General features: G+C 39.9%; 1 protein-coding gene and 1 long non-coding RNA gene across 3 annotated transcripts; both read right to left on the reverse strand.

Moving 5' to 3' along the window:
* Nucleotides 1–2,121: 2,121 nt before the first annotated feature.
* Nucleotides 2,122–4,012, reverse strand: LOC146555343 (uncharacterized). 2 transcript variants are annotated; one of them, XR_014889334.1, is made up of 3 exons: nt 3,947–4,012; nt 2,831–2,903; nt 2,122–2,535 (listed from the first exon to the last, which is right to left on the reverse strand). It is a non-coding gene; the product is annotated as an uncharacterized LOC146555343 (long non-coding RNA). The 2 variants fall into 2 exon arrangements; XR_014889335.1 differs by lacking the exon at nt 3,947–4,012 and adding an exon at nt 3,322–3,452.
* Nucleotides 4,013–13,665: 9,653 nt separating this feature from the next.
* LOC146555344 (zinc finger BED domain-containing protein 4-like) lies at nt 13,666–17,099 on the reverse strand. Its single transcript, XM_085251931.1, has 3 exons — nt 16,597–17,099; nt 14,149–15,536; nt 13,666–14,054 (listed from the first exon to the last, which is right to left on the reverse strand). Exons 1-3 carry the CDS (start codon nt 16,746–16,748, stop codon nt 13,666–13,668), a joined length of 1,929 nt encoding a protein of 642 aa, XP_085108057.1. The 5' UTR covers nt 16,749–17,099.
* Nucleotides 17,100–24,197: the final 7,098 nt, after the last annotated feature.

A 24,197-nucleotide genomic window follows, 5' to 3' on the forward strand; every position in this document is an offset into this window, starting at 1 on the left:
TTGTTCCCTCAGTTTGGTCAGCCTAGAGAAAGAGATGTATTGGACTGACATGATCTCGTAGTCTGCCCTTTCATTACTGTGCCGCTCTGCCCAAGTTGTGGGACTATGGGACAAAATGTCAGCATGTCAGCATCTGTGAGCCTTCTTTGTATACTATCTGGAAGTTGCACTTTTGCAGTCTCAGCATCATGCGCTGCAATCTGGCTGGAGCTGCGTGTATACATTTGTTTAGGATTGTGACTAATGGCTGATGATCAATTTTGATGAATTCGGAACATGTGAAGACAACACCAAGAAGCTCTTCCTTGATCTGCGCATAGCGCATCTCAGTCTGTGCCAGAGTACGAGAGGAGTAGGCGATTGGGACACCTTCCTGAAGGCATGCAGCTCCAAGTCCCATCACTTGCATGTGATGGGTTTCTGGACGTCACAGTACGGACTTGGAGCTGAGAGTGGATGGACTGGTTAGGCTGGTTTTTTTTGGTTTTTTTTAAAGCAAATGCATCTTGAAGCTGCTTTAGCCAGTGCCACTGTATGTATTTTCATGTTAGCTCACAAAGTGGGATTGAGGGCTCACTGAAATTGGGAATGAACTTTCCCAAATAATTAATCATCCATAAGAAGCGTTGGGGGGCTGTGACGTTTTCTGGTGTGGGTATCTCATTAATTGCTTTGGTCTTAGCGGAATCGCGCTTTAAGCCCTTTCTTGTGAATAAATGTCCAACATAACAGACTTCTTTGAGGTGGAATTTGCACTTTAGGGGGTTAAGTCTCAGTTTGACTTCCCTCACACGGTCAAGTACCTTTCTGAGATTATGTTCATGCTCTTTCATATCTCTTCCACCAATGATTATGTCATCAATGATAACAGCATAGGGGTATCCTGCAAAGACCTGCTCCATTGCACGCTGGAACACCTCGCTGGCTGAGTTGATTTCATATGCCATTCTGCCAAATGGAGAGCTGAAAGTTGTGTGCATGGATAACATGTGGTCAAGTGTTATCTGCCAAAAGGAGCATTTCACATCCAGGACAGAAAAGACTGTGGAGTTAGGCATTTGTGCAGCTACCTCCTCCATGGTACATATAGGTTGTTGCGGGCATTTCAGAGCTTTATTTAGATCACTTGGATCTATGCAGAAGTTTTCTTGTGGGTTGCCACCATAGATAACTGTCATGGTTCGGCTGTGTGGCAGGCAGGAGAAGGACCCAAACGCAAACTCACGGAGACGAAACGTAAACTCAAAAACACAGCTTTAATGCTGGCATAAAGTGAAACACAAAAAACAGTACTAAACTTAAACTGGGGAGACTAAAGCACGAGGAGCCACAGGGAAAAATCACACAGCTATGAGGGAGACTACGACACTGACAAAGAGAAACACAGAGCTTAAATACACAGAGGGATAACGAGGGAATGAGACACAGAAGGAGAGCACAGCTGGGAGTAATCAGGCTGGACGAGACAGAGACGCAAAACTAGAAACACTTACATGAGGCATGGACCTTCAAAGTAAAACAGGAAGTATCACACAGAGACACGAACTAGACACAGTGGAGACAGCAACTAAGAAACAGAGACAAACCATAAGGCAGAGGTCTAAGAACCAAAATACACAGAGGGAAATACTCAGCTTTGAACACAAGAGACTAGACTAGAGGGAGTAACAAAAGACCAACCATGAGAACATAATGCACAATGCAGGGTGACAAAACAAGAAACTCAAACATGCAAAGACACACAATAAACAGAACAGAGGGGGCACAGAGAGACATGAAGGGCAGGGGAGACTTAACATGGGTTGAAACACAAGGGGGAACTAATAAGCAAATGAACATAGGAGGCCTAATGAGCTAAACATACTATAAACATCAAAATGAACTAGAACTCAAAACACTGGGTCCTAAGACCCAGGATCGTGACAGATAACACCCTTTCTGTTGGCCAGTGACAGGACCGATCACGCGGAGATTGATCATCTAGATTAATTCTGCTTTAACCTTGCATTACGCCCCCCTCGAGGGCAGGAGGAGGTAACACAGTGTAACACTAATGTGTCTCCAAACGCTAAGATCAAAATGTACCTCACCCAAATTTGATGCAAAAGGGCTCACGGCATTGGACTAGTAGGTTCGGCTGTGTACAGGAAAGGCAAACTGAATGAGACTCAAGGCAACTGTGAGTTTTGAAAATGCCAGCTTATGTATTTTTACTCATTCAGAAAAAAAAGAAAATTAATGACAAACATACAAAAACATTTCAAATGAAAGTATCCCTTTTTGGTACCAGTTTTTCCTCAATGAGAACCATGTGGTACAATCACAGTAATCACCGTCCGTAAGTCCAGGGGGATGTGTGTGAAGAAGGGGAATAGTAGGTTCAAAGTGGTGGTTTTTTTTTTGTTGCAGCTGGCCTACCACACTCTGCCATGCAGCACAGGAAAAAGTCAATTGGTCAACAGGATTGGCTCGCCATCGATTACAGGATCCGTTGCAATGCATTGAAAGGAAGAACATTAAGGAAAAAAACCTGACCTGTCAACGACAGTGTTATAGGACATTAAATTCCCATATAATCACAGTTCACAATTCGCTATCACCTAAGATGTACTATTTGTAACGTTACCCATGTTACAAATTGAAAATAAACAGTAAAACAGATAATAATCTGTGCATCAGTTTTAAATGCTTTTTTTTTTTTCCAGTAAATAATATAAAGTTTTCCACAAAACACTGTAAACAATTTCCCAATAAATACCAGAACATTTTGCTTACAATGAACTCATGAAAAGTGCAGATAAGCGATTAACAATTAAAACACTTGGCTCACCTCAAAAAAAGAATAGCGCAGGAGCGCGAGATGGCGCAGGAACAATGAAATGGCGCCGTCTCCAATTCCTGACCTTCCTCGACCAAACAATGTAAAAGAAACCAAACTAGTTACTCGTCTTAGCAGTACACATGCAATAAAACAATTTTTCATAAGCAGCGAGTACTCCCATATGGAAAAGAAATAGTAAAAACTTATATGTGATTACTCATGAAAGTGGCCACTTTCATGAGTAAATCATATAAGGCTTACATGATTTACTCATGAAAGTGGCCACTTTCTCATTACTTTCATATATTGTTTTAGTAAGTATCCAAAACATACAAGTTTCATTATATAAATTTTCAAGGGATCTTATATGTGTTTTCACTCTTATATGCTTTTCATACAAGTTTCACACAAGACAGATACAAACTTTATAAGATTTATATATATCTTTTCCATATGGGCTAACTCTTATGTTTATATCACTTTTTTTTTTTTAAATGTACCTCGTTTCAGTGAATCTCCATCTCCTTTTCCTCGCTAGCGTGCTCATGGGGGATTCACGAGAGAGGAGGAAAAGCCTGTGCTCTCTCAGATGGAGATGAAAGGCGGGGCACTGCACCACATTGCAGCAGCTCATTGGCTAAGAGCAACCCACGTTTACTTCAGAACAGTTAACTCTTTCACTGCTGAACCTATGGCTTATTCACTATAAACTTAGTATAAATGCTAAGATTAATATATATATTTTTAATGTTTTGGTACATATTATCCAAGCTATACTTCAATATGGGTTACAACAACTCCAGAAACTCAGTACAAGTGTTATATGCTGAGACAAGTTTAATAGCAGCTTTCTCACAAAAACAATTACACAAATTCATACAAAAAAATGTGGGCGAGAAAGGGACAGTTAGGTTGTTCCAAAAAAACCCCCAACAAAACACAAAAAAAAGACCAAACCAAAACTTAGCTGAGCTCTTACCCTAGAAAAACAAGAAGGGAAAAAAAGCCCTAATCCTTAACTCAAAACAAGCTCAAAAATTACAATGGGTGGCACCAACCCACTTACCTAATGTTTCTAACAGAATAGATTCTACGTGAGTAAGTGTATGAGGTCCCCAGACTCACCTAGTCCTCCTACCACAACCTTCAACCAAACAAAATGCACCAGTGGAGCTCTACATGTGTGCCAAACAATTCCAAGGAAGAGAGAGATACACCCAGCCACAGGTGAGTTTCCTTATCGGGGTGTGCACTCCTGGTTTGTCCAATCAAAGCCTCCTTTCTCTAATTGATCCCAAATTGACTGCAGTCTGTGTACCTGGCAAAGGGAGAGGGAAAGAAAACATGCGGCCTGCAGACTAGTAACACCTTGTCTTGCATTGGTACTGGTATTTTGCGGACAGAGAGAGGAGTTGAAAGGCTGCTCCAACGGAACTTATTGTTTTGGAGGAAAACACAAACACGGTGTACAGTCGAGTCTTAATAGCTTACTTACAACTGGGCTCGTCAGGCACTCTTTTTGGCTGCAGTGGTTATTATTATATTTACATGCTTCCAGCTCCCGTTTCTGCTCAATGACAACTCGTACCTTTCCACTCCCCTTTTTCTCCCTCCTCGCGCTCACAGACACATAACGGGTATGGCAGTCCATTCTCCCAGCAGCACGGACTACACTGCCCACATTCTTTAGGGCTATGCCTGTAGCATTCTGCCTATTAGCTTAGCACAACAACAACAACAACAAAAAGGCCTCTCTCTCACCCAGGAAACACACAGTCGCAGAGAGGGCAAGCGTCACCCTGTAACCATGGCAACCGTAACGCTGCCTCCTGGAACAACAGAACATCACAGCTGTCAAACAAAACCCAAACAGTCCTGACCCGCCACAATATGAAACAGGAAAATACTGCTGTGTATTCCATTTATTTCAACAAAGTAACTGTATTCTAAATACCACCTTTTTAAACGGTAACTGTAACGGAATACAGTTACTCATATTTTGTATTTTAAATACGTAACGGCGATACATGTATTCCGTTACTCCCCAACACTGTTCATGGAATAGGTGACCGGAAGCTTACACAGCAAATCCAGCATGTCCAAATTAACACTGTCAGATTTGATTTCAACACTATTAAAGTGTCTATATGGGTCCACACCAGAGAGTGTTAATTTAACTCTTTTTGGAGAGTTGGTACGTTAACTCTGATTTAGTGTTAAACACCAAATCTGTCTGGAGTTGATAATTTAACACTTGGTGTTAAGAGTTTATATATTAACTCTCAAAGTGTCACGGTCTGCAGAGACAGGCCGTGCGGTGGTGTGTGTAATGGACCCAGGTGCGTACACAAGTGAGCAGACGGGAGTGAGCTTAACAGAAGGCGAGCCTTTAATATGGCTGAAAACAAGGTGTACAAACACAGCAGGGATAGCATGGCTAAACAGAAACCTAAACTGGGAACAAACTATGGTGAGGCTATGGCTTGGAAGACAACAGACCGGGCATGGAAACACGGAGGGTGGGAACACAGACGACGCGACACAGACTGTAAGAAACACAGAGACTAAATACACATGAGGGATGATCAGGGGAAGTGGCCACACATGGGAACACAGCTGACACACATGAACTTAACGACAGGACAGGAGGAGTGAGACTGAATACACTGACAGTGAATGCAGGCCTTCAAAGTAAAACAGGAAACATGGAGATTAGACATGACACATGAACCGGGGAGGCGTAGTACAGGGGGGGGTGACAGACGCGACAGCATGAACTTGACAATACAAGACACACAGACATAAACACACGAAGAGCAAGGGAGGCTTGATACGAGGGTAACATATACAACTGGCTGGACTACCTAGTGAACCTAAACAAACAATAAATGATAATCATCAAAATAGGTTAAACACAAAACACTGGGTCGCATGACCCAGGACCATGACACAAAGAGTATTTTAGTTTAACTACGTAAGAGTTATCTTCTAATTCATTCTAAAAAGCGGGAATTTTACTGTTCTGAACTTCTAGAAATTTCTTTTGGAAATAAACATTTACTAAAAAGATGCAATGGTTTTTGAAAAACATTTATTCTGAACTGTGCACCACAATTTCAAAACATTTTCTGAAAGATGTAACAGTATACATGTTCTCACTTTCATTAGAATTTTGTTTATCAAAAGGTCTGACATGGTAAATGCAAATAACAGCATTCTCATCACTTATTTCTTCAATACAATATGCATGTCCTTCATTCATCACTTTGTGGAACTTCAACGCACTTCTGCTCTCCCCCATATTCCATCTTCACAAGCATATCCTGTGCGGAGATTGAATAAAAATTAGTTGACACTAATTAATGGCACAAATAATCCAGTAAACAATTGCAGCACAGTAAAAAAAAAAAGAAATCCTCTTTGAGCCATTACTTGTGTAAAGTATTTTCCCAAAAGACAAAGACACAGGCAACAGGTAATACTGAACTAAATGTAAAACCTCAACATTTTTCATTTTTACCTAAACCGTGTGCACAAAACTCTGGAGGGATCTATGCTAACGTAGAATCCAGTCAGGACGTCTGCTACTGCTGTTTGCTCGTTTTTTTTATGGGCGATCGTTTTCAGGCTTCAAGTAGCACCATTATACCAACATTTCACATTCTAGACATTGTTTTAGGTGTATTTGACCAAAAGTTTGACTGAAAATTCACATGCAAGCTTTTTTTCAAGGCTGTGGTATTTGCCTGCAAACAATACCTTTCAGCTAGCTAAAACAGAATATTATGCTATCAGTGAGCAACATGGCTAATGCCTTTCACACAGCTTTGTCTCAACTCCAAAGAGCCACAGAAGTAAAAGCTCATAATAATAATTGAAACAATCTTTGAAAAAATGACTTACCAAGCATGGCAAAAACTCAAATATGTAGAGCAAAATGTTCTGAAACGGCTTCACTTCAGCTTCGATTGGAGCCGTGCTGGGGGCAGAGTCTGTGAATTTACTCTATTGGTGTCATAGCCCCTGTAGGAGTTCAGAGTTAAGAGGTCAAGAGTTAATGTTTCCATTGTAACACCTCCAGATTTGACAGAGAAACACTCATTTTTAACACTCGATTTTAACTACTATCATTTTACACCTCAGAGTTACATTAAAAGAATGTGACTCTGCTTAGAGTAAAATTAACTCTACTTTTGCAAGAAGACTATTAACACCAAAACATTTAACACTTTTGAATTTGCTGTGTACCAAGTTTATCTTCGAAGAGATCAGAATACTTGAGAAGATCTGTTCTAAAAAGTTATTTTCCTCATCTATGGCTACATGGTGGATTTCTTTGTTCAATAGGATTAAGTCTAAGCGGAGACAGTCTGGTAGGCTGAGTAGAGGTTGTACGTCTCGTTTCACTACAAAGAATTGTAGGAGGTATTTCTTGCCTGCAGACTGGCCCAAGAATGTACTGTAGCTGTGCCAGCTGTTTGACTTTTCTCACCTCCATATGTCACCAGTTTGGTTTTCTGTGATAGCAGGAGTTTTCCATCTTGTTTCAGTTGTGCAAAAAGGTCAGCTGGCGTGACATTACATTTAGTGCCGGTATCCACTTTGAGCACAATTGGTTTTCCATTGACATGCACAGTAGTGAATATGTAATTCCTATGCAGAAAACAGGGATTTACAGTGTCCAGACTAACCACAATCACAAAGAACACTTCCTCATCGCTGCTGGGCGCTTGCATCTCAATGGGTTTAAGAATCTCTTTTTAAATCCCCTTGTTTGTGATGACTCACCGCATTTCTGGAAGTGATTTCATTTTTAGCATTTATGCCATTGCTTAACATATGCTGGGCATTTATCTCTTTTTGCCTCATGGCTGCCGCCACTGTTGTTGCAATTAGTTATTGCATGTGCAGGACTCTGTTCTGATTGTGTTGCACACTGTCCATTGCCTGACTTTGTCTTGAATTTCTTTAGTTGTCTTTTCTTCATTTTGTGATGCAAATGATCCATCTTTGCTGTTGTTTGTTTTGGAGCTGCTAGAGCTTTTGTTTGTTGATCAGTTTGCTTGAATATTTGGCACATTTCAATTGCTTTGCTTTTGAGTTAAGTAAAGACGCTGGATTTGTGTTTCCTTGTAAGCTTTTACTGTATGTTACTTGAGGAGACATTACAAGCAAGCAGCTTGACCCCTGGGATGGGAACTGAGTCCTGTGCATGGGCAGTACTCTATTATTCAACAATAGTCAGATGTTCTACACACATGATCAGTAGAGCTAAATACTCAGACTAATCAAAAGTGCAGCACATTCACAGAGTTAGAAGCCTGCATGTTTTAAGTCAACAGCACATCTCAAAGAAGTGCACGAGATATTTTTACAAGACAACAAAACATCTGATGGTAATTTACAGATGAACAACAGACGAATGTACAGATGTACTGTTGTATACATACGTACAGATATACAGATGATCTGTTTAGCATACAGATGTTCTATATTGCTATACAGATGGGCAGATATACAGGTCTACTGTGAACAAATATACAGATGTGCTAAATATATACACATGTGCTAAATATATACAAGATGGATATCTTTTAACCCTTTAATCCTTTAAGACCTACCATAGAACCAAGTCCGCCAGAGCTTATATTATATTTTTACATGTTGTAGTGCCATTTTTGGGAGCATTTCAAGTTGATATACATCAATACAACCATTATAGCCCAAATTTTAATAATATGCATGCATTAAGTGCACAGTAATTACATAAATTGCAAAAAAGTGCAATAAACTACAAAAAAATTGAAAATCGTTTTTGTTTTTTTAACATATATTTCTAGTTAGAGAAATTTAAGAGGCTTATCCCTCAAAACTGTAAATACAAAAAAAGTTCCACAAAATAGTTTCCCACCACAGGAAATTTATTTTGAGTGGCTTCATATTTTTATTTTTGAAATGCACCAATTTATATATAGTGCAGGAAAAACGAAAATAAATATTATAATGCAAATTTGCAAAAATAACAGCATATGCATCAAAATAAACTCTTTCCAGCAGTGCAATATGGTCAGCCGGTGATCGGCTGTGATCAGCTGATCACGGGGCCGGGGTTAAAAGAGAGACGCCACCCACCTGTTCGCCGCTCAGACATCAGTATCTTCTTGTCAGGAGCTCCGAAACTCTGCCGACGTCAGTCTCCGCCTGATTCAGCAACTGTGAGTGACAATCCCTTTCAATCCTTTTTCTCTTCCCGGCTCCGCTCGCTCTCTGTCTGTAACGACAGTTCCGAAGCCACGCTTCGTGCACTGGTCATTACTAGAATAACTGCGTGTCTGCTCCAAACCCACCGCTAGCCTTCGCCGCGCTTGGGTCTAGCCAGCACGCCACACGGGCACGCCGAATTACTGTGTGTGATCCGCCCGGCCGTGACAAATATGAGTCCTAAGCATCCCAGAAACTATTCAGAAAGTCATAAAGTCAAACATAACTTTTAAAAACACCAGTATAAGCTCATAAGGCCCTGATGGTAAAAAAAAACAAACACCCCTACATTTCTGCAAAATGACGTCACTTCCGGTTTCGGGCAGGACATGGCGGACATGCGATAGTTCGCGCTGATGGACGTAGGAAGTGTTAGGAACAGCTGATCGGATCGGCAAAGCGTGTTTCTGGAATATTATGTTTTTGTTGCTGCAATTGCTTTTTATGCATTTTTTGCAAAGCTATATGGAAGGAAACTGTGACCTAGGACAAGCTGATGGCATAAGATGTAAGTACAACTCCTCCGGTTTCATATGCAAAAAAAAATTATTGCGCTAGCTTATGTGGTTGCAGGATTTAAAAATAGTTATGCAAAATGGAGTGGGCACGGCTGGTTGGTTGTATTGATGTATATCAACTTGAAATGCTCCTAAAAATGGCACTACAGCATGTAAACATATAATATAAGCTCTGGCGGACTTGGTTCTATGGTAGGTCTTAAAGGGTTAAAGCATCAGCATCAGCTTTTTGGAAAATGGAATGTTGTTTTTTTGGAGAAATGACGATATTTGGACAAGAGGGGACTGCTAAATTATCTTTTAATGCTAGCTAGCATAGTTAGCAAGCTATACGGGTACCTCACAAGGACACAGATACCTGCTACTTAACATCCAAATGAAATCCTTAAATTTCACCAAAACTGGAGCTCAGCCTTCTTGGAGGGTCTGTTAGTACAGTAATCTCACAGCAGCCATATTTTTGGCCAGATGATGTCATTAAAAATGACAACAGCACAAACACAGTCCAGAGGTCCAGCTCAGGGACTCTAAGACAGCTTCCAGCTACAGTCAAACAGGCCATGCTCCCTATTAATGCAAAGTTTAAATCTTAAGAGATCCACTCTCTTGCTGTGAAGGCACTGACTCGCTGCTAGAGCCTCTGCTGGACGCTAGACAAACTGCATTAACCAGAAAGGGTTGTAAATCAGCCGTCCCAAACCCCTGGGCCATGGACCGGTAGTCGTTTGGTACCGGTACCAGTTTAGGCTCGGGTTTGGAATTCATGGTTTTCAGGGTTTTTATCATTAACCCTTTACAGCCGATCGGAGCGGGCACACTCTGTTTTGCGTAACTATTTTTAAATCCCGGTAGCACTGCAACCACGTAAGCTAGCGCAAAAATTTTTTTTGCATATGAAACCGGAGGAGTTGTACTTACATCTTATGCCATCAGCTTGTCCTAGGTCACGGTTTCCTTCCACATAAAGCTTTGCAAAAACTGCATAAAAAGCGCTTGCAGGAACAAAAACATAATATTCCAGAAACACGCTTTACCGATCCAATCAGCTGGTCATAACACTTCCTACGTTGGAATAGACGTCAGCGCGAACTTTTGCATTTCCGCCATTACCTGCCCGAAACCGGAAGTGACGTCATTTTCGCGGAAATGTAGTCTTTTTTACTATCAGGGCCTCAGGGCCTATACTCGTCATTTTAAAAGTTATCTTTGACTTTATGACTTTCTGTGTCGTTTCTGGGATGCTTAGGACTCATATTGCACTGCTGGAAATAGTTTATTTTGATGCATATGCTGCTTTTTTGCAAATTTGCAGTATAATATTTATTTTCGTTTTTCCTGCAGTGTATAAAAATTGGTGTATTTCAAAAATAAAACTATGAAGGCACTCAAAATAAATTTCCTGTGGTGGGAAACTATTTTGTGGAACTTTTTTGTATTTACAGTTTTGAGGGATAAGCCTCTTAAATTTCTCTAACTACAAATATATGTTAAAAAAGCAAAAACGATTTTCAATTTTTTTGTAGTTTATTGCACTTTTTTGAAATTTATGTAATTACTATGCACTTAATGAATACATATTATTAAAATCTGGGCTATAATGGTTGTATTGATGTATATCAACTTGAAATGCTCCCAAAAATGGCTCCACAGTATGTAAAAATATAATATAAGCTCTGGCGGACTTGGTTCTATGGTAGGTCTTAAAGGGTTAACTCGGTTTCCCTGGGTCTTTTCCCATATTGTAGTTGTCTGTCTGATTTTGAAAGAAATATTTGCACATTACCATAGCAACCAAAGAGCATTAAGGGGCAGAGAGGAGAATGTTATTCTCAATGTTGTTGGTGCATTTCAGGAGGACGCCGCAAAAAAGATTACACAATTACACAGTAAGTTCACGTTTATTATTATATTTACAAAATACCACAGTTTTTGTCTTGGTCGTGTCATTTTATTTTGTTGTATTTATCCGTGACGGACAAAATGTTGTCTGACATTAAACCGGACCATGGCGCAAAAAAGGTTGGGGACCGCTGCTGTAAATGTTCAAATGTCCATTTTTCATGGATGTTTCTGGAAAGTCTTCACTATGGGCAGAAATCTGTGCCATCAGAAACTGAATTTGAATAAGTTCAATTTGAATTTGAATTGCTCAGATTGAATCTGAATTGTAACTTGAATAAATGCTTTTGAAAACTGAATTTGAATTAGTCTAATTTGAAATTGAATTTATGGTTTGAAAATGATCATCACTAAATTGAAATTGAATTTTATATTTTGAAAATGAATTGATTTGCTTTGAAACTGCATTTTATCCTTTAAAAATTCAGCTCTTGAATAATTTCAGTTTCACTTCTCACCATTCAGTTTCAGTTCTACAATTCAATTTCAGTTCCAAAATTCAGTTTTTTGGAACTTACATCCGGTTCCGGTTCAAGCGCAGATTAATAGAACTACGTTTTACTAGCGGACCGAAAGTGTTACCGACGGGAATCTACAGCGTCTTGAGCTGAATTAAGACTTCAGAAGTCATTCGTCATGTCGAATGACCAGTGGATAAGAACAAGCGTCATGTTAACAAATGATAGCCGTAAGGTAACTTTTATGCTTATTGTAGCTGCTAGCTAAAAACGCTAATTTAGCGTAGTTTGCCCTGAATTCAGCTTTGACAACAAATATGATCGACTGTTTCTAGTAGAATTCCAAAGTTGTCATCTTGTACCCTCTCAGAGTACCCCCTCTGTATGCTTACAGAGACCCCTACAGTAGGGAAACATGCAAAACGGTGTCCAAACCTTTGTATTTTAGCTTTATGTCTTACACAGCATCCCAACTCTGTAGCTAACTTAATAACTTTAGCTAAAGTGAATAGTTAGTCTAATTCATTAGTGCAGCATTACTGGATCATCTCTGTTTGAAGTGATATAATATGATATACAGCTATCACTGAAACAGCAAACTTTGTAAATAAGCAAACAACACTTCTCATTCTCTAAACGTTTGGCCACAGCTGTAGATTACACTATCAGTGCTTGTTCACTCTTGACAATAATTACATTTCTAAATTTACTTTGTGCATTTACAGGTAAACAATATCTAATATTTTATCTAAATGACTACTTTGTCTTTAAAAAGGGTGAAGAGCCTGAGGCCGGTGACAGTCCAGTTCTACTCTAAGTACATCCTTACTGTGGCTCACAGGACAAGGCCACATTCTTGTCCTGCCAGAAGAGAAGAGAAGCTTCAGAGCAGAGGTGGGACCAAGTCATTGTCTTGCAAGTCTCAAGTAAGTCTCAAGTCTTTATCCTCAAGTCTCAAGTCAAGTCTCAAGTAATGTCAGGCAAGTCAGAGTCGAGTCTCAAGTCACTGGTGTAAAAGTCCGAGTCAAGTCACAAGTCTGAAACTTTGAATTTCAAGTCCTTTCGAGTCTTTAAAAAAAAAAAACGAAAAAATAATGTTGCAGTTATATGTTAGGTGTAAATAATAGACCATGTGTTCTTTTTTTAAATCTGTATTGATCTCATCACCTGATGAAACAAGTAACTTACAAAATATGAACAAACTAATTCTGAAATTGCACCTTGCACAGCTCAATTAAACTTTGCTGCAAGAATAGTCTTCCTCTAAATTACAAATTCACAGAATAAACATTCAGTGAAAAAATGCAAAAGCAGAACTTCCTGTTGAAACAAAAAGTGCTGAGATTTCCGTATGTACAAAACAATGAATGATTATATATATATATATATATACATACACATACATATACATATATATACATACATACACATACATATATATATATATATATATATATATATATATACACACATACATATATATATATATATATATATATATACACACACATACATATATATATATATATATATATATATATATACACACATACATATATACACATACATATATACACATACATATATACATATATATATATATATATATATATATATATACATATATATATATATATATATATATATATATATATAAATAAACAATGAACAAGAATGTGCACTTTAACTTATTTCAGTTCACTATTAACTATTCTGCATTGCATTTGCAAAAGACCAAATTGGCCAAAAGTCTGTCAGTCATTTGTGCACGATGAGGCCGTAGAATGATGCCACCATAGCTGAAAACTCGCTCCACAGGAGCACTACATGCAGGTACTGCCAAAACTCTGGTGGCCACATGAAACAGAGAAGGAAGAGTCTGCATGTTCATTGCCCAGAACAAGAGGGCGTTCTGTCCATCAGCAATATCCAGGTAGTGACTTAGCTGTAGAGCTGGACTCTTCCCCACATCCTTCTTCTGCCTCTTACAGTAAGCAGCAAAGAGTCCTCCATCTTCACAGTCCTCTTGATGTTCCTCACCAGGAGTCACAAGTTGCTCTGACTTTGCAGGATCTGCCGCATCTTGCAGGATCAGATCTGGCAAAACAAATTAACAACAGCAAAAGAGCCTTTATTACAATTTTAGACAAAAAAAAATACAGAAAAAATATAAACTATATTCAATCTTTACCTTTAACTTTTTGTGTCACCTCTGTCTTTATGTCACAACTGCCCAACACATGGTGTTCCACCCACAACAGAGAAAATGCTGGATCCAAAGCAGCTGCTTTAAGGTACACTGGATCTGAAAAGGGGGCAGTGATCCCATCTTCTGCTCTAGACATTCGCACACTGATAAAGATTCCAAGAAATCTTTTGTTCAAAGATGCTTGGAGGCTCCTGACCAGACCATTCAGGAAACAGACTTGAGGCTTCAGTTTCTCAAGGTGGTGATTGAGGGACAGCACGGATGGAACAACAGCACTAATCGTGACTATTTTCTCACCTTGTGTCAAATCTGTTGCTTCTCCAAAAGGCTTCAAGATGTCCACCATCTCCTTCAAAAGGTTCCACTCTCGTGTTGTGAATAATAACTCCTTGTGCCCAGTCATTTCAAGAACAGCACAGAGTTTTAGATGATCACATTGGATAACTGCCTTCACTTGTCTCAGTGTTGAATTCCATCTTGTGATTACAGCAGCAGGGATCGCTTTCTGTTCACCAAATTCAGCTTCAAACACATCTTTGAATGTTGTGCTTGTGTGCAGTAGAGAGCTGAGCTTAGATAACTTTGAAAGTGAAGGAGATGCCACTTTGGTCTCTGACAAACCATCTTTCACCACCAGCTGAAGTGTGTGCGCAAAACACTGCAGGCGCTGTGTCTTTGCCATAGCAGCACCTACTGTTTCCTGATCTTCCAAGGTTAAGTCATGCCAGAGCTCTGGGTCGTCAAGATGATCACCATCATCATGTTCCTCAGCTTGCTCAGTGGGGAAGCACACAGTGAATGCTTTTCGCATATTGGCAGCATTGTCACTAATAATATAGTCTAGTTTATCTTTAATGTTGTATTCGTCACATATAGCTTCAAATTTCTCACAGATTCTTTCACCAGTGTGTAATCCTTTGAAGCGGTCAAAGGCCAGCAGTTTGGATTTTAGCTGCATCCTCTCTGTCTCTTTCTGTATCCAGTGCACAGTGATACCAAGGAAACCCCTCATCCTTCGGTCTGACCAAATGTCCACAGTGACTGAAACATGATCAGTCTCGCTCAACTGAGTTTTTAACATTGAACGTTTCTCAGCAGCAAGGTTCTCCGTTTTTGATATAATTGTTCTGCGACATACCGGGCTGTATTTTCTGTCAACTACCGTCAGAAAGTGCCGAAAATTCTTGTTTTCCACAATAGAAAGGGGCAGGTTGCAACCAATAATCAAGTCACTTAATAATGCATTCGTGATAGCTTTCTGCTGTGGATGAGTCATGCTGTACTGTCCGGCACAAGTGTCCATAAACTGTGATATGGAAGGCTGTTGAGGTTCATTTGTGATCCTCTTTTTCATCTGGTATTCTTCAAATCTGATAGAGGTAAGCATATTAGACTCATGTCAGAAATTCCATTTCAGCCATTCATGAATTGCATTTTACTTTAAGTTGATCCTAATAATCCTAAATAACTATTAACACTTAAACTCTCATAGTTTTCAGACAATAAAAAATATAAATGAAAAATATATAAACAATATTTATTAAAACACTTTTCTCAAAACTCTGCATACAGTTCCAATAAGCAATGTTTAGCATCCCTGTTAAGAATAACTGACCTTTGCAAATAAACAACAGCTAATAACATAAGATCAAAGTATTTTATTTGATGTATTGACATAAATGACAGAAGAAAAAGGCCTTATATAGCAGGACTACTCAATTACACACTAAGGTGGGCCAGATTTTCTAACCAAAATTTTTTTTCCCTGGCTCAGACATGCAAAAGTTAAACACGACCATATGTTACCGGCACCAGACCTAGGGGAATCTGGACCGGCAGCAAGCAGCACACAGGCTAGAGAGCACTGCGTAGCCAAATATGAGCAAACTGTGGATTAATAGAGAGGACACCGAAGTTAGCGTCTTGCTCAGGACGGAGCTCATTTATTTCTGAGCTGCGCGTGCACAGAGCCTATTGCTAGAGTCTCTCTGGTAGTTCCACAGCAATGCAAGAGCAGTATCTACTGGCATAATGAAATATAACCATGGTCTGGCAACACATAACAATGTCAAAATAAGTCACAATAATAAACAAAAAATAAGGGTGTAATTGGTTTTCTTACAAAAATAAACATGTAGCTCTACGGGGTTAATGATGAGGAGGAGACGGAGAGAAACTGTCTTCCTTGAGTACAGCTACAGAACCCACTTTCTGAAACGGACCCTGCTCACCATTCACCGACAATTCTGAGCGAACAAGTTGCGTATTATTCTTGGATGCGCTTGTAGGACCGGATTTAAAATAGCATGACAAACATATCATACCTGTTAAAGCCAAACAGTATCATCAACGTAGCCCGGAGAACATTTGCTAATAAGATGAAGTTAGCTAAGTCGCTATCTCATCGTAGCAAAAAAAGGCAGCACTTACCGTTCTTTATGCAACTTCAAATGTCGGACAAAGTTGGAAGTTGTTCCATCTCCGTCTGTAATTCTCTTCTTGCATGTTTTGCATGTTGCATTTCGTTTTTTGTTGACTACTTCGTAGTTTATGTAGCCGAAAGAAATTACTCTTGGGAGCATTTTTGGCTCGAGCGTTTTTTTTTTGTTTTTTTTTTAAAATCTGGTTAATTTGATTGGCTGTGCTACAGCTCACGCTCACATACATACGGAGTGTGGTAAGAATGAATGAATGAATAAAGTGAATTAATGGTCCACACTTTTTATATAATATGTATGTTAAATTTTAGATTTGGGTAAAATATCAAGTCTTTTCAAGTAAACAGGTTCAAGTCCAATTCAAGTCCCAAGTCACTGGTGTAAAAGTCCAAGTCAAGTCACAAGTCTTACAACCTTTTTTCAAGTCAAGTCTAAAGTCATAAAATTAATGACTCGAGTCTGACTCGAGTCCAAGTCATGTGACTCGAGTCCACACCTCTGCTTCAGAGTCTTCATGCAGTTCAACCACACCTGTCATATTCCGTATGACAGGGGTCTCAAACTCCAGTCCTCAACGGTCAAAGTGTCATGCAACTTTTCCATGCCTTCGAGGACTGGAGTTTGAGACCCCTGCCGTATGGTGTTCATGCTGTTTTCTACCCCACAGTTACAGCATGTCTGACTGCCTGTTCAGCATATGCAAAAATATATGATGAGTTTAAGCATGTGATGACTAAGGCCTTCCATTATGGTGTTTGTCATCACATGTCACAGACATCTGGATGATCATTTGGAATAAATAAAATACTAAAAACGTGTTACTTCATCTTTTATCTTTATTATTATTGTTCTTATTTTACACTTTTCATTGTTAGGCATTAGGTTTATTTGTAGTAGTCCTTTCCAACGTCTTTCCCTCTTCCATGTTACTGTGTCAGCTTGTCAGCATCTATTTGGGTTTGGAAGTGGAACAGAAAGTAAAGAAATCCAAAGTGCCATTAAAACCAGGAGAGGTTCTTATATTTCAGAAGAAGGGATTAATTCAAAAGAAATGACCTCAATGCCATATTTTATTTAGGAACCCTAGAGAGCACTTTGCAAAATAACACATTCTTATAATTTCACCCTCAGATGAGCCAAGCTACGACTGTCAGGGAAGGTGATGTAGGTTCAGAGCATATGAGAGTGGTTAAGTTAATGTCTCTTGTCTAGATGAAGGCACAAGAGGGATCAATGGCAAGGCGTAGAGATTCAGTATCTTCAGTCTTCAGTGGACACTCCATTTCTGGCACAAAACACCTGTAACAGATGGTCGATTTAGGAGGTGACCCGACAACTTCAGCCTGTCAAACATAGTAATGGAGCAGTATGCTTTAAAAAAAAAAAAAAAAAAAAAATCTAATTAAGCATGCACTCAGTAGAAGAATTATTATGGTAGTTAAACACAGTGATAGTTGTATATCACATTATATCACTTCAAACAGAGGTGATCCAGTAATGCTGCACTAATGAATTAGACTAACTATTCACTTTAGCTAAAGTTATTAAGTTAGCTAAAGAGTTGGGATGCTGTGTAAGACATAAAGCTAAAATACAAAGGTTTGGGCACCGTTTTGCATGTTTCCCTACTGTAGGGGTCTCTGCAAGCATACAGAGGGGGTACTCTGAGAGGGTCCAACATGACAACTTTGGAATTCTACTAGAAACAGTCGATCATTTTTGTTGTCAAAGCTGAATTCAGGGCAAACTACGCTAAATTAGCGTTTTTAGCTAGCAGCTGCAATAAGCATAAAAGTTACCGTACGGCTGTCATTTGTTAACATGACGCTTGTTCTTATACATGTAGTACATTTATTACCAACCTGAGAGTTTATCCACTGGTCATTCGACATGACGAATGACTTCTGAAGTCTTAATTCAGCTCAAGACGCTGTAGATTCCCGTCGGTAACACTTTCGGTCCGCTAGTAAAACGTAGTTCTATTAATCTGCGCTTGAACCGGAACCGGATGTAAGTTCCAAAAAACTGAATTTTGGAACTGAAATTGAATTGTAGAACTGAAACTGAATGGTGAGAAGTGAAACTGAAATTATTCAAGAGCTGAATTTTTAAAGGATAAAATGCAGTTTCAAAGCAAATCAATTCATTTTCAAAATATAAAATTCAATTTCAATTTAGTGATGATCATTTTCAAACCATAAATTCAATTTCAAATTAGACTAATTCAAATTCAGTTTTCAAAAGCATTTATTCAAGTTACAATTCAGATTCAATCTGAGCAATTCAAATTCAAATTGAACTTATTCAAATTCAGTTTCTGATGGCACAGATTTCTGCCCATACTTCACCATTAGCTCCGTGTAATTGTTTTTCAGTTGGTTTTCATCAAAAAGTTTGTCACTTCCACATTCAGAACTTTCCAACATAAGATCGATAATGTTGTCTAATGTCTTTACTTTAAAACAGAGATGGGCAACTCCAGGCCTCGAGGGCTGGTGACCCGCAGGTTTTAGATATCATATCATATTATATTTAGATATGGGTCAACACACCTGAATCACATGATTAGTTCATTACCAGGCCTCTGGAGAACTTTAAGACATGTTGAGGAGGTCATTTAGCCATTCAAATGAGCTGTGTTGGTTCAAGGACACATCTAAAACCTGCAGGACACCAGGCCTTGAGGCCTGGAGTTGCCCACCCCTGCTTTAGAATGACAGCGTAGAATATAAAAGGACAGTGGTGCAAACACAGAAGAACTAAATGTCTAAGAGTGATTTTAATGCAGAAGCCTGGGTTTGAATCCTCTCTGGCTTTTTATTGCGTATGCTGCTCCTTCTCCCAGCTCTCCTCACTTCTCTTTACTGTCCTTTCCCAGTAAAGGCTAAAAAGCCCCCCTAAAATATATATTTATATAAAAAATTATCTTAATGCGAGTTAAGCAGATTCCAGAAAATAAAGATTTTAGTGGTTTACTGATGATCGTTGGAGTGGGCGAAGAGTTTACGTTTTAATGTATTTGTGATTGAATTTTCCAGTTAAACATTAAATATCCTTTAAGGAGGCTACTGATGTTTCCCAGCACTGACACACTCAGCTTCCAGCTATGAGCGAGTCTCCGATCTGCCTCGTGGAGGCTGCAGGCCAGCGATCGTCAATAATCGGGTTTGTTATCCGGCCGATCTCCTGGCTGACGGAGTGAGGAGGGAAAAAGGAGGACGGTGCATCAGTAAATCCTCACTAAGCTCCTTTCTTCGAGGCATCCACTTCTGGAGAAAATCTGACACAGAGCTTCCATTACGATGCTGGCAGATGGAGCTGCCAGCGAAGAAGGAAGTGAGACCAATTATTTCCTGAGTGGGATTCAAACTTTTCTCCACGGGGCTCAAAGCTCAGGGAAAACACCCACCTGAGCTGACCCACACCGCCTGCCATCCACCCATTGCAGGTAGACCCCCTGTGCATGTGTGTGTGTATGTGTGTGTGCGTGGTGGTGGGAGCGGGTGCTGGTGTCCATTTCTGCCCACTCATCTCCTCTCTGAGCACCGCAGGAAACCAGAACATCCTGCATCCCAAAGCCAGGTCTGCAGCGAATTACAGGTCTGATTCAGAGACAGCAACGAGGCGTGTCGGCGAGAGGTCATCAACAAAAACGAGTGAAGAAAGGAGAGGTAACAAGGAGGCAAGAAGAGGAAGAAGAGAAGGACGCAATGCCAGGAAGAAACGAAGGAAAAATATTTGAAATGAGCGAAACTAAAACAACAGAGGAAGGAAGCTGATGAGCAACTAATGACCCAGAAATACATGAAACCAAGAGTTTATTAATGCTCACGCCTGCTGTCATTTCTCGGTGAAGGTGAAAACCGAGGCTGCACAGATAACATCAAACTGAACTTCATTATGAAACGAGTTTAAACCGCAAAGAGAGGATCTGTTAAATGTTGCTGCATGTTCTTTAACTTTGGTGGAGGACGCATCTTTGCAGCTGAGGCTGTCACATGGACCTCACATTTGAAATATTTAAAATGCATTAAAATATCTTCAGTTCGGTCCCAGTGTCACTTTACTTCCTGTTGTATTTTGAAGATTGAAGATGGGTGTTTCTGTTTTCACTGCCTTCCTTTATTGAGTTCACCTGGTCCTGTCATGGTCCATGTGTCTGCCTAGTCGGCCTAGCGAGGCTACATATGGTTTTGTTTGTGTTTTGCCCTCCTTTTCTCTCTCTCTCTCTCTCTCTCTTGTCTTCGCTCTGCTTGGTTAGGGCTCACAGTGGCCTCCTGCCTTTAGCCCATGCACCTGCAAGTAATCATACACCTGTGGCTTAACATCCTGTTTTCCCTGGCCACTACTTAAGACAGTAGTTCAGAGTTTCTTGTTGCCGTCTTCTCTTGTGTTTTCCTGGTTTTGATATTTCCATGTCTGTTTGTATATAGATGTCCTGGACCTGTCCTGTAACCCTCCTTCCTGGATATCTGAGTGTCTGGCAGTGTGGCGTGGTGTGTTATTGCGAAGTGAATCCGATCACAGAGTGAAGTGCGCAAGTGCGCTTAGAGTGGAGCGAACGGAGCATGGTTTGGCGAGCAAGTGTGGAGCACCTTTTTCCCCCTACCTGCCCATGGATCCCCGGAGCCCCTGAATTTATGCTTCATATTTGTGACAGACTCTTAACTAATATTAAGTTTATATTTTACACTCTGTTGTGTATTAAAAAGTCTAAATGTTAAACTTTTGTGTAAAGGTTAGGTTAACATTAAGTTGCATTTTAGCCACATGCTAAACAAGATGCTTTTTTTCAAACCAAGTCGTGCAGTAGCAATGTTTCCTTCTAAGTTTGTCAGATGGGAGAAAATTGGTCATAAAGAGCGTGCTGCACCAAAATCCTCCTTGTGGTTGATTGGCTAACTAGCAGATTTCTGTGACTGCCTGTAGTTTGCAAGGAAGACCAAAACTGGTCTGCAGCCTTTCGCCAACCAGTCGCTAAGCAGGAGCTTCAAAAAAGGGTACACAAACGGATGTCTGCACCAAAACAACAGGACAATGTCTGTATGTATTCATGTTGTTTTTCTAGTTCTTTTCATTGTTAGCACTTTTGTGTCTTTTTTAAAGCTGCTAAATAAATAATAAAGTATCTTAATTATCTTTTATTCTAAAGCAGAAACAGACACCATTCCTGCTTTTTGGGGGGTTTTGTACTATGGTAGTGATGAAGGCATCTTCGTTGTGACAAATTTAACCCAGCATGATCCAGTAATTCGCTAACAGGAATGATGTTTTTCAGTTCAGTTAACTCTAAAATGTTACGTTTTCTTTATGTGTAGGCCCGCTGCATTTAAACTATAATCTGGTGCACATGTGGACATGATTTAAAGCTTTTAATAATTCAGATTTTAGGCAGAGTGTAAAGAATCTGTAGCTGATTAATTTATTCGTAAGACGAAGCGCTCTTGGTAAAGTTTAAGCCTTTAAATGGAGGTGCTGCAATGTTTACGTGACAAGTTATTAATCTTTAAATAGAGGAAAAGTTTCTGTCCAGTGCACCTAATTAAAATCAACATATAAAGAGCTGAAAGCGTTGTTTCAGAGCTGTTTTGACCCAAATTTAAACAGTGATCATTCATTCTCTTGCAGAGGTATTATTTCAGAGAAACCAGAAACAGTGAGTCTGTCCTGGAGTCTTTTAAGAAGGAAGCTGAGCGTGAAGCCGAACGGCTGCAGGTCTCAGAAGAGGACGAAGCTTGTACTCTTCCTCTCCCCCTCTGAGAGCCTTTTTACAGGATTTTCCCTGCATGCATTGCCCTCATGAGGAGTTGAGGGGATTTCTGTGTGTTTGGCTGCCGAGGCCGCCTGTCAACGCGTCCCGTCAACAAATCCCGGTTTCCATAGAGACGCCCAAATACCAGAAATAAGAAAAAGTTCGAGGCCAAATTGCATTTTCTTCTTTTCTCCAGTCAATTGGTATGAACAAGGGAGTTAGCTTAGAGGAGCTGATACTTTAAACATGCCACGGGGAGTTAGAGATGGAGCCCAGCGGGGATTTGACGCTGGCTGACAGAGTCAGGCCTTCTCTGAGGAAAAGTGCCCTAAAAAAATAAAAATAATAATAATAAAAATCAACAAGTGGAAATATAAATCGCTCCTGCACAGATTTTAGTGCCATCATTTTAATCACATCGAGAATCAAACCCTGAGCGAGGAGGTCTCATAAATTCACATAACAGTGACATGAGTGACATTTTTATCTATTTACATACAAAAACGTGACATTTTAAAGAGGCTGTTGGTGCGGTTCTTTTGGTGTGCACCTAAAGGTGAATGTGATATCTTATGTTGTACTCTATAAGAAACGCACCAGTGAACCAGCCCAGGTTTGTTTTTAGAGTTCTGTCTCTCAACGTTCTGTTAGAAAGCATTGGCTTTAATTACATCGCGTTTTGGAGCCAGAAGTTGCCATATTTGGGCAACGGGGTGAACGGTGGTGCAACTTTCATTTCCCTTTATTTTAACTGTCAAGGTAAAGAATCATTTTCAGTATAAGACTCTTGGTAAAGAAACCTGGAGGAACATATGAGGGTCAGGGGCTGGAGTTCATGCTGCTCCCCCTTCAGAACTTCAGATCTTAAGGATCTGAAATTGGGGGAGCACCACAGTGGGCAGGTCCACTCAGAAGAAAGTGCCTAATGAAGTGTGAGAGTAGCAGCACTCTATAAGAAACTCACCAGTGAACCAGCCCTGGTTTGTTTTAAGAGTTCTGTCTCTGAATGTGTTGCTGTTAGATGCTGTTAGAAAGCATCGGCTTTAATTACATCGCACCCCCTTGAACCTTAACCCCCACCTCCCAAATAAACCCAGACCCTCTGTGCTCTCCACCCGCTTTCATCCTGCCTCTTTTCCCCCCCTCAGCCCGGAGCTGAAGCTTCTGCTGCAGAGACATTCAAAGACTGTAAAGTCGAAGCGACAGATTGAGGCCACACAGACTTCTCATTTCCCACTTTTCATAGTCACGTTAGAAAGTTTATAGATGGTTGCGTTTAAATAGAAGCCAGAAGCAATCGAGTCAGCCACTTCAGAAACTCTGAATAAATGAGCTCAGATTTACAACATTTCTTCCCGAACGACTCAGCTTCTCCATGTTGAAGTTTTTCTAATAAACTCTTCCAAGGAAGTCTGTTTGTGCTTGGCAGGTTATCGCAGAGTTTACTCAATTATTCAAAGTAATTATCACATTTGAAAGAATCAACTCTGAATTCCATAGAATAGCTTGTTTTTCTTCTCAGAAGGTCTTTTCTGTGCCACCGTTTGTTTGTACATCAGGTTGGATGGAGTTACTTTCATTATTGATTAAACAGTAAAACAATGAAGAATACCCACAGCTGTAATTTCACCAGCAGTCCCAAACCACCAAATGATGATTGATCTGCTGCAAGAAAACCAGAAAACCCTCAAATCTGAGAAATGCAACAATCCAGGTTTTTTTACTTTTCAACATTTACTCACACTATTGAGTTCAGGTCGTGGGGGCAGCAGTCTCAGAGCAGAGAGGCCAAAACGTCCTTCGCCCCAGCAACCGCCTCCTTGGTTTCTCGGAGGAGGAGG

This window comes from Mchenga conophoros, linkage group LG17 (genome assembly GCF_057382185.1).
Source record: "Mchenga conophoros isolate Kocher_MC1m ecotype Shallow Benthic linkage group LG17, M_conophoros_male_GT1.1, whole genome shotgun sequence".
Lineage (NCBI taxonomy): Eukaryota > Metazoa > Chordata > Actinopteri > Cichliformes > Cichlidae > Mchenga > Mchenga conophoros.

What these genes read in the sequence shown, in the direction of transcription:
- LOC146555344 (XM_085251931.1), bottom strand. Translation starts at nt 16,748, where the DNA reads ATGCTCCCAAGAGTAATTTCTTTCGGCTACATAAACTACGAAGTAGTC. An exon ending in TTGAAGTTGCATAAAGAACG is followed by an intron (nt 15,537 to 16,596) that starts GTAAGTGCTGCC and finishes TACCTCTATCAG; the next exon opens with ATTTGAAGAATACCAGATGA. An exon ending in GGTGACACAAAAAGTTAAAG is followed by an intron (nt 14,055 to 14,148) that starts GTAAAGATTGAA and finishes TTGTTTTGCCAG; the next exon opens with ATCTGATCCTGCAAGATGCG.